The following is an 11,415-nucleotide window of genomic DNA, read 5'->3' as shown; positions in this document are numbered from 1 at the left end:
CAATCAATTCATAGAATGGCTTCACACAGACATGTTTATGTTTACTGACAATCTGGTGCATTCAAAATGTAAGCAAATAAAATGTGGCATAGATAAGTATGTATTACCATGACTACCTAGACAACATAATATTATAGTATATATGCCATTGTCAGTTGCTCAGTGATGACTGAAAGTACCAAGTTACACCAAACAGTAACACTAGACTAACTACTAGACTGGCTACCAGCAACACTATTATGTGATGACAATGATGATCTTGTTTGTGTAGTAAAGGCAAATGTATAATTTTATGCTCATACCAATATATGGTAATTTTATGGTAGCTGGTGTACTAGCTGATACATGGCTTCATGCAACTAATAGACTCCTTAAAATTGTTTTATTTTAAATTATGGCTACTCTTGAAAATTATAAACTGTATATATAGAGATTTTCCCCTTGCATGTGCCTTACATACACACTCATATTCCAAAGGGATAATCACTTCTGCAGGTTCTGTGGGAGTTCTTATCTTGACATCAAAATATCATACAATCAAGTAATCAATAGGCTTTATGTAAGTCATGGAATCAAGCAACTTTTTTTCCAACTGCAAGAAATTTCATAACAGCTTCAAAAAATCAAACATATTTTACTGCTGAAATCAACCTATCGATTGCAATGTAAGTGTTTGCTGATAAAATTTCTTATCCCGATTACAAGTGCTGCATACCACAGGCTTTATAACCTTTGGAAGCCACACTCTCTGCAACAGTCCTAACAAATTAGGTGTCACTTATGTAGTCGCTGAAGATACCAGATGTTCTGGTTAGCAGATTAGGGTGTAGCCTCCAAAAATGCCATGGTGAAAAAGTTGTGAAATCAATGGTGGCAGCCAAGAAATGGCTGCAATGATGTTAATGTCAATGACAAGGATTATGAAAATGTGTGACATAAATATGTAATTGTGAGTTATACAAACCTGTGATCTTTTAGTAAGTTATACTTAGAACAGTGTTGCAAGATTTTCTGCATATTTGTAAGGGTATCCATAAAGTATGTAACTACTAAAGCCATTACCTTTGTCTATAAAATTTGAGTCAAATGTTGAACCAAGTAGTTACAGAAAGGACAAAAGTCAACAGAAGAAGGCAATTGGTCACTACACACTGTAATGTTTGGTGTATGCCACTATCATCATGCTTTACTTCCTTAAGGTTATATAGCAGCAGCATTCACTGCTACACAGTATTACCCTCCTTATGTCTTATCAACACCAAATTACAATACCCATATTGTGCCAGAAAATAAGCTCGAAGTAAGGGTACCGTATCTCATTACTTTTATGTACATTTTTGTTGATCAAAAGTAAAAAGCCGCAAACGAGTCCAAAAGGTACTAGCAGGCTTCTACAGTACCTTAGACAGTAACTCTGGACATCAAAGAAATTTATGCATTAGCTTTTTGTTTGCAGAAAATTGACCATAATAATATTGGTGAAGCCAAAATGCTTTACCACCAGTTTATAGTAGGATAGATGTTCATAATATTGACCAATACTGCCAGACTGTGTTGCATTGGTGATCGATACATATTGACGGCAACTTGCATATATCCTAGTTGTGGTTAGAACCTGCCAACACAATTTGGAAACCTGTAGTCGAAACTGGCTAACTATTCACTAATGATGTGACCTTGTCAATGTATTCTATCTTCCTTAGATAATCTCTGCTTATAGTAGTTGTTAAATTAAATTCATAACATTGTACTGTAAGTTGTAATCAAATACCTATTTGTCCAGCAAATGAGTTTGAAAGAATAGTTAAAATGAAGCAGTATAGAGTAAGGGCATAACCATAAATTCATGTTGCAATGCTGTGATACAAATAAAATAGAAAGTTCCTTTTAGTTTAACGTGCCAAATTAGAGCACTTTGCACTTAGTATAATATTGTAGGTAGCATTTAAAACAGGATGGAATGGTGTAAAACATTGACTGTGGATTATGGACTGCACTGTGGACTGGACTATGTATGGACTGTAGGCCCTAATGGACTGAGTATAAAAGATCCCATTTCACCCATTTAAATACCCTTGACCAGACCCTATTTTTGGGGTGCTTATAAGCACCTAGAATATAGGATTGGTAGCACAAGACTAGTTAGCAACTTTCAGCCGTGACAGCTATGCTTTGAAAGTTTCCCACTTGAGATTTGCCATACTAACAGTAAATTATATACTGTAACTGAGCTTATATCCTGTATTGTAGCTTGAGTCTATCAGTTTAAATAAATGCACTCAAGAGCATACAAAACCACAAATGAGATAAGATGTTTTATTAGTCTTTAAAACATTGCTCACACACCATTAGATAGCATATATGCAGTTGGTTCCATGTCCACATCCAGTAGCTACTGCGTACTGCTACAGATGCACAGCAACCAGGAGCATGCCCACAGCTTGCCTTTGCATGACTGGTTTACTCGTGCCAGACAAAGTCAGTCATTTTGTACTTCAAATTATAAGTCAGCTATAAGCTAACCACTATAAGGTTCACCCCAGTCCACAGAATTAGCTGTTACATTTTGGCGTATTGAAATATAACAGAAGTTGTTCAGATGATTTGTTTCTCAGTCCAGTTCCTAACTTAGTTATCCCTTAGCTGCACCACACAATAGAATTTGGCACAACCGACGTACAGCTAAGAACTCAAACATTTTCGAATTCATTAGCTATAGTCTTCAGTCCATGCACAGTCCAGTCCATAGTCCACTGTCGATATTTTACATCTTTGGGCACTTCAAAGTGTTGAGCACTTAAAAGGTTGCATTACATAACTATAGTTAAACAGCACTTTGATTAAAATTGTAGTCCCTGCACTGTACCAATGGCAGTAATTATGATTAGCTAGAACTTAGGCTTGTTCACCAAAAATGTCTTCAGTAGACCATATATTGTTGTATAAGTAATGATTCAAGTTCATATGAATCAGACTCATGGTAGCAACAATATTTTCAAGAGCTGGGATGTACCATAATCAGCATCGTTGTACATTATACGTTATACACATCCTTCTATATTTTAATTTTCACATACTTGCATGACCTCTTTGTTGCAACACCATAAAGCATCATGCAATTACAACAGCTTTGGATCTTCACATGTTTTCAGTGTATTATTCAAAGAATATGCTTACTTTGTACTATTCCTTAAAGTGATGCATTTGCATAATAAGAAAATGATGTCCACTTTGCACTTGTAACATGTCAATCCAGCTTACCCAGGTAAAAAAACTTGCAAGATTTAACAAGCCCTTGCAAAATCTTGTAAGGTCACATTTGATCTTGCAAGATTGGTACAAGGAAAGGATCTTTTTACATGCACCCCAAAAATCTTGCAAAATTAGGCAAGAATGTTGCAAGAATTGTGCCAAGTGCAAGAATTAGCAAGATTTGTGCAAGAATTTGATGCAAGATTAGCAAGATTCTTGCAAGTTTTTTTTTTTACCTGGGAGGGGTCTGGGTTATGCTCCCCTGGGAAAGTTAGACCATCTGAGATTGATTGTGAGAGCAATTAAGGTTACGGGATACTGTAAACCCCACATGTACACTATCGATCATTTTTCATGATTAGGGGTTTGATTTTTCTTAATGCATTGTTATCAAATATTTATGCATTCATAACTTCTCATAAATCGACATGGAATTCAAATGTTGTTATGGAAACATGAGTTGTCCCCATGCCAAACAGTGAAAACTGTGAACCAAAAATCAGACCAATGAAGAACCATGAGAACTTACTAACAATTCTAAGGTTTGAAGAACATCACTTGTGAGGGACTGACAAGAGGATTTGTAAATAATGTGTATAGTTGCTAAAATATGACTACAATATGGCCTAAAGCAAGACACTGTGGTCACAAAATTAATTTTTAAATTGATATCACAAGCACTAGAAACATTATTTCTAACAAATGGCTCCGTCAGGACCTAGACAAGAAGCCAGACTAGTAGTCTGTTTATACAAAATGTTAACAACTAGTTTGACAGTCCTGATTTTTGGTTCAGGAAAATATCGTCAATAGTCAGCAAAACTACGCATGCGCTTACAGGTGCGCCAGTTGCTAAGTGTGTTGTATCTATGTTATCTTGTACTGTTACGTGCGTTTTCTTGTACCTTGTAACTGTCCAGTCAGCACGCTATTATTCTCCCAACAATTTAAGCCTGTTACCAGCTGATACAAAACACAACACCAAGCCCGCCTTAATTACGTAATAAAATTTTCGTTTGACAGTTGCTCACTATCCCGTAACCTTAAGTAGTTTAATTTTATCAAAACAGGGGCGGATCCAGGAGGGGGGGAGGGCTTTGGGGGCTGAAGCCCCCCCTTCATATTTAGGCTTTACTTGATCAATATGCTGAGCATTATAATGAAATTTTGTCTTAGCATAATTATATGATCACTAATAATACAAATACTCATAAAACCACCTTATAAACATCTTTGCAAGGTATTATCAATGGATTATATGCAACAAGGACCCGGATCAGCATTGGAGGTGTACAAGATCGAGATACTCTGATAGAGCAGTCAGCTAACTACTCTAATAGAGCATCTATTTTTCAAAATTTTCCTAGGGGGGATGCCCCAGACCCCCTAGTTCCAGCATGCCTTCGCATGCTGGGAAGTGTGCTTTGCACACCTCTACCCAAGAGATTGGTACCTTGAGTTAGCCCCCCCCCCCTTGTATAAGTCCTAGATCCGCCCCAGCAAAACTATTATAATAAACATTTGATTGACTGTTGTATTAGGGTGATTGCTCTATTAGAGTATAGAGTACATTGATCTTTCTGAAAACCTCAGTAGCTAACCGCCTAGAGTTGACTCTGGATGGACTTTTACTATGTACAATAAGTTGAAATAAAACCTTGTTAATGCAAGCTTTCGCTGTATCTAAAAGGTCCAATGAGCTCTCAGTTCAGTGACTGCAGTCAGCAATGCCTCACCTGCCTACATTGTAGTTACGCCTCTGCCAACTTACATGATTCCACTAAATGTTCTATTAGAGTAGTTAGGTGACTGCTCTATTAGAGTATCTCGATCTCGTGCACTCCCAGCACTGATTCATGCAGTATTCCACAACCTTTAGCACAATTCTAGTAAATCAAGCCAAGTAAGTTGACTGATGACTACAACAGTTGCTTTAGGCCATATACCTATTTGAAAAGGTGTTGCTCGGATTTATTTTACAACAAAATGGGTCGGTTGGTAGGCAAAAAAAAACAAACAAAAACAGCTAGCTAACTACATGTTTATGATTACTGGTTAAAAGCCATAATATTATAATACTATTTCAAAATGGATCAGTTAATCACATTATAAAGAAACACTTAGCTGTATGCAGACCTGTCACACAGTCATATCCCTTATACAACTATTATAATGCAAATGTAGCATGAGCACTGATGAGCAAGGGCGTAGGAACCGTGGGAGCCAGGGGGGCCGGGCCCCCACACTATTTTCAAAAGCACGTTTTGGCCCCCCACTTTTTGGGCCAAGTAGCCAAAGCTATACACACACACACACACACACACACAGAAATACATACCTCCATACACCAGTCCACCACAACTGTCAAGCCATTCATTGTACAGTATTAAACACAAAAAGCGCCTGTAATTTTATTTCTGTTATGCTTGCACGTGATATCTGTTGTTCAAATATCTCCCGGATTATTTCCTGGGTCCCGTGCAGTGAGTTTAAATAGTAGAAAGAGTTCCACATCCGTGGCATCATAGATAATGGTGGCATTATATGATGTGGAAAGATTTAACTCGAATTGAGGTTGGTAACAGATCTAAGGGCAGTCTTAGTGCGCGAGTGTATGCGAGTTGCTGGCTACCGATGATTTATAACCAGAAATTATGAAGACTTTGGTTTAAGATTTAAGATTAGGTACTGGGCAGTCAGCTCAGCTGGTTTGCCCAGGGGGTGAAAACCCCAAATGGTAAAATCAAATACATACATACATACATGCAATTTGATAATTAATTACAGTAGTGAAGGTTAAGTACGTAAATAAATTCATCCAAATTTCTTGATTCTATTATATTAATTGGCAACTCATTCCAGTCTTTAACAGTTCTAGGATAATAACTATATTTATAGGTGTTGAGGGTTGCTTGTGGCAGAATGAAATGATTGGGGTGATGTTGCCTGGTACAAAATTGAGTTCTTTGATAATGTGAGGGGATGGAGATCGGTAGTGTATTATTGGTGAAGTTGATTTATTAAGTAGTCTAAAGAGAAACATACGAGGACGCTGAAAATGAAAGTGGCCAACCGTGAACGCAGTGTGGTATTCACGTGATCTACACTCAGTTTGGGAACTCCTGCTAGAGCAGACATCCCAGTTTGTAGTTCCTTAAAGGTAACGATGTTTCACTTTTCGGATAACAACTATTAATGTTGCAATCCTTGTAGTGTGAAGTGGCATAAAGAGAAGACCTTCACGTGAACATGATTTCTCACGTGATATATACATGAATCGAGCACATGCAGTAGGTGTAGAGGAGCATTGCAGCCATTAGCAGGATAGGAAGTGAAGAGATAGCTATGCAGTATGGGTGCAGGGCTATTTAGAGGTGTACCGATAATCGGATCGGCTTCAATATCGGCTACCGATATGGTATTTTTTACCAATATCGGTATCGGTACAGAACAGCAGGAGGACCGATATCGCTACCGATATTTATGCAGTAGCAATAGTTTGTACATAAACGGATTATTCATTGGTTTTCTACGTTATCCATGTGGCCCTGGCTTATTGTTCACTCTGCAACAAGAGATACGCTATGAGAAGCCTTATAAATACACACGATTCTAGTGTTTGTTGCTGGAAAGCTTATCACGGTCTTTACAAATGAAGCAGCTTTACAGTACCTTTGTAATAAAAGAAGGATCACAGAATAACCAAGGAAACTTGCTGTACCAGCTTTCTCATTAGAATGTGGAGTAATGCAGAAATATCCGTTTAAGGCTTCATGGGAGTATTCATAAAAATGTTTGTGGGTGCCTAATTGTCTGGATTGCACAATAGGAACCCAAGCTGTATACCACCACAGGCAAAGTATAGCAATGAATACATGCACATGTTGTTGTAGGGTAGGTAAATGTACTCTTTCGTTTGCTTAAAATATTAATGCAAATATCGGATCGACTATCAGTTATCGGCTTCTTTTGGTTGCATCAATATCGGATATCGGTACATGCCAAAAACCCATATCGGTACACCTCTAGGGCTATTATGCACCTATCAATGTTATTCTCCACCTCCCCCCTCCAGGCATAATAGGGGAAATGGTGGGGATTCGACTTATTAAAAAATCAAAATCTCCACCCATGGGGGAACGACTAGTGGTCAAATCTCCATGTAGTATGGCTGCTGTACACTTTAGGAAACGGGCTAGTTCTTACGTAGCTTACAAGTTAAAGACACATCTAGAATTTCGAATGGTCAAATGCCCCACTATTGGTGTAGATTTTCAGATCAAATCAGGCCAATATCCCCCCCCCCCACTAATCCCCTAGTAAGCCTGGGAGGGGGGTAATGGGGATTAATACTGATAGGTGCATTAACTAGTGATAACACACCCCACAACACCTTTATATAAACGCACGTATGAACTGGGTACAGAGGAGCTGTAACAATGGGACCTGTGTGTCTGCATGGGTGTGGATCAGTTTGTGGTTAACTGGTCATGTCTACGCCTTTGCTGATGAGTGATGTATTGGTATAGTTAGCATAGACTTTCTGTGAGGAACATGCTGGTTTTAACAATTGCAGATAGCCAGCATTATATTTGAGATTAAAATTGTATCAACTGACTATTCAATTAGAGCATCTCCATCTTTTTGTGGCAATTAAAAAGCATACTTGTCACGTGATATAATTTTTTTTGATTATTATTTTTAAGGATAAAGGCTTATGCCTGTACATCCATAAACAAATTATGTACTTAGCTATTGTAATTACTTTAGCAACTGCAGGGGTGTAGGGAAGGGGTTAAAGAACCCCCTAAAAATTAGACTTCTGTGTTTACAACAAGACCCTAATCAGTGGGGGATCCAGATGGGTTTCGACAGAAACCCCCTTGTAATTTAGCTCAGTGGCAGTCTAAACACATTAACATTGTTGCACTGACAATTTGTCATAGCAAACAACTATATACCACTGTATTTTAGTAACATGCACGCAGTTGCACATAATTAACACCATTTATATCTATTAAACTCTCAGCAACACTTCACTTTTCATCTCCCACTGCATTAAAAATGATCGAGATACTCTAATAGAGCATTCATGTAACTACGAGCAATCAAAGCTACAGTTTGTAGTCACCATATTTGTCCTATAGTTAGCTACAGTGTTTACAGTTTAAAGCATTGGATTTATTGCAATTGGTAACTAAAAATAGCCTAAAATCCCATCTCAGAGCTTCTAAAATCTCAAAATTTCCGGAGAAATGTCATCAGATGTCTTATTCAGCTATACAAACTTTCAGAAACCCCCTTTTAAAAATCCTAGATCTGCCACTGCTAATACACCATTAAGAGTGGCAGGACAAATGAGCGAGTAATATAGTGTATGGCACAGCACAACAATTGATAAGGCTTGTATTCACCTCCCAGGGAAGGATTTACAGAGGTAACACGAGCGCTCTTCAAAACGTATTAAAAAAGATCGATATAGCTACTCTAATAGAGTAGTCAGGTATATACTCTAATAGAGCAGTCACGTATACTCTGATAGAACATACATGAACATACCCATATCAATGGCGGATTCAGGATGGGGCAAATCCCCCCTCCCCTCCCTTTGTGAAGGAGCCATACTTATTTTAATTGAAATACGGTACCTTGTCAGGCCATAATCAATTCATATAACTCAAAAATATGTACATTACTACCATTTATTGCTAGCTCACATAAAACAAAAGTCAAAGCAGCTGTTAAATTGTCACCCAACACCCTCTTGTGTACTAAGCACATCTAAAAATAATTATCGTAACGCTGGAGTTGTAAATATTCTAGCCTTTAGAACAGTTTTTAATACATCACAAAACTCAAAATAGCAAAAATAATGAGGAGATTAGCTATTTGCTGCTTGAAAAATACAGGAGAATCTGCTGTCTCCAATTAGTTAGCTACCTTAAAACTTAGCCTGTTTGTGCCCCTCTCCTTGCCAGCTCCTGGATTTGCACTGCATATTCATATATGTTAAGGAATTCAGACATTCTAACATTAAAATTTAATACAAAATTGATATACTGCTATAGCTTTGGTGTGCAGTGTTTGTGTTGTGTGTGTTATGCAAAATGAATCCATGCTATGCATATCTCGGATTCCACTCAACTTCAGCCTTAGTCTCGTCCTCGAAGACCCATTCTCCGGGGTGGCGCTTATCGATAAGAGATTATAAGCGCCCCCTCCGAAAGGGTCTGGTGAAATGCCCATACCATTTTTTTCCGAGAAATCGCCAACTCTGGCGAGTGATGATTGGTGTTTAATACCTACACAAGATTTTACAACAGGTGACGATTAAACAGTATTTATCATTTTATGGCTGCGCAGTACAGACTTTTACAAAAGCAAAGCTTACCTCAAATTATCACTCGCCAGAGTTGGCGATTTCTCGGACAAAAATGGTATGGGCATTTCACCATACTCTTTCGGAGGGGGCGCTTATAATCGATAAGCGCCACCCCGGAGAATGGGTCTGCGAGGACGAGACTACTTCAGCCTAGCTGTAAGTCGAAGACCAAAAAAAAAAAAAGTTCGCAACCTGCTGTACAACGTAGGCTAAACTATGAAGTTTTTCGCCAGTAGAGAATCCTCCTATAACACACGTGGCGATTTTATCACTGACACGACGACGCGTCAATAAATTTAAGGCGCGCGCCATTTTCAGACGGCAACCCCCCCTGTATCCGCCATTGCTATATGTGTCTCTGTTTTATGATGTCTGTTTCCACTAGGTACAGTAGCTTTTACTAGCTTTATCCCAGGGACACTTATATGCATTATATAATTAATGTACTTTTTTTGCATAAAATATAGCAATTTGCTGAATTTTGATTCATTAAAATATTGAAGATCTGGGGGCTGTCAGACCCCTGATTCTGGTAACTCCATACTGCTGTTGGGACCCCTTTCAAAATATCCTGGCTACACCCCTGACTCAGGGCCATGAGTAACTGGGCATTGGGAAAAGTGAGGGGGCATTGCCCCTCCATTTGTGAAAGTGGGAAGCAGTTGCCCTCTCTATTTCTCCACCCCTGTTGTAAGTAATCGTACAGTGCTTGTGTATCCATATACTACATTTGTACTTAATCCATATACTACATTTGTACTTAATTACAAATTCTGTTGTGTATTGTATAGCACAAGGCACAGTAATAACGTATGCCTGCACGTAGGCTACATGTTATCTTTTTATTATTATAGGTTTTTAAAAATAACACAAACACACGTGCAACATCATTACAACAAGAAAGCATATGGGAAACTAAGTAAAAAACATTGAAAAAAAATTAATAAATAGGTCAGTTATTGTCTATATTGCTGCACCATCTAGTATCATATCACCTCTTAGTCGACGATATTGCAATGAAAGTAAGCCCAGTATACGTAAACATTCTGTGTAAGTGGTGTCTTTCAAGCCAGCAAGTGTTCTAGTAGCTCTACGCTGGATATTTTTGATGTTTTGTTGGTCAAGACTGTAGTGTGGCCCCCAGATAATGTTACCATACTCAATCACTGGTCTTACCAAAGACTTATAAAGAGTAACAAACATGTGGTTATCTGTGAAATGAAAGGTCTTCCGAATAATAGTGTCTGATTAGCTTTAGAGATCACAGATGTGGCATGGGAATGAAATTTAAGGTTGTCATCAGTGAGTACCCCAAGGTCTTTGATTGTATCACTGGAAGATATTGTTGTACCCTGAATATTGTACTCACCATACTCATTTGGTGGACCAAGATGCATTAAGAAGCATTTAGAGATGTTAAACCTCAGTTGCCACTCGTCCCAAGCCAACAACTTGCTGATATCATCTTGTAACTGCTGAAAATCCTGAGCATCCCGTATTACACGAAACATTTTAAAATCATCAGCAAATTGTAAGACAGAACTACTGACTTGGATAGGCATGTCGTTAACATGAATATTAAACAACAGGGGACCGAGCACAGAGCCTTGAGGTACACCACTGAGAACAAGTTGAAGTTTCACTATTAATAACTACTCTTTGTTTTCTGCCCACTAAAAAGCCTTTTAACTAGCCTAGAAGGTTCCCTGTTAAGCCATATGACTCCAGTTCAGTGAGTAATCGAGTGTGAGGAACTGAATCAAAGGCCTTAGCGAAATCGA

The 11,415-nt window shown here is 38.2% G+C and overlaps 1 protein-coding gene across 1 annotated transcript; it reads right to left on the bottom strand.

The window, feature by feature from the left end:
• Positions 1–10,597: 10,597 nt before the first annotated feature.
• On the bottom strand, positions 10,598–11,196 carry LOC136253846 (uncharacterized). The gene is made up of 2 exons (XM_066046507.1): positions 10,811–11,196; positions 10,598–10,760 (listed from the first exon to the last, which is right to left on the bottom strand). The coding sequence occupies exons 1-2, from the start codon at positions 11,194–11,196 to the stop codon at positions 10,598–10,600; spliced, it is 549 nt and encodes a 182-aa protein (XP_065902579.1).
• Positions 11,197–11,415: the final 219 nt, after the last annotated feature.

The sequence above is a fragment of the Dysidea avara genome, chromosome 4 (genome assembly GCF_963678975.1).
Source record: "Dysidea avara chromosome 4, odDysAvar1.4, whole genome shotgun sequence".
In the NCBI taxonomy this organism is placed as follows: domain Eukaryota; kingdom Metazoa; phylum Porifera; class Demospongiae; order Dictyoceratida; family Dysideidae; genus Dysidea; species Dysidea avara.
The sequence above is the reverse complement of the archived record's forward strand: the minus strand, read 5'-3'. Positions and strand labels throughout refer to the sequence as shown.

Excerpts from the sequence above, each read along its gene's own strand:
- LOC136253846 (XM_066046507.1), bottom strand. The coding sequence starts at position 11,196 with ATGCCTATCCAAGTCAGTAGTTCTGTCTTACAATTTGCTGATGATTTT. Across the intron at positions 10,761-10,810 it reads TTACTCTTTATAAGTCTTTG|TCTTGACCAACAAAACATCA; the intron begins GTAAGACCAGTG and ends GCCACACTACAG.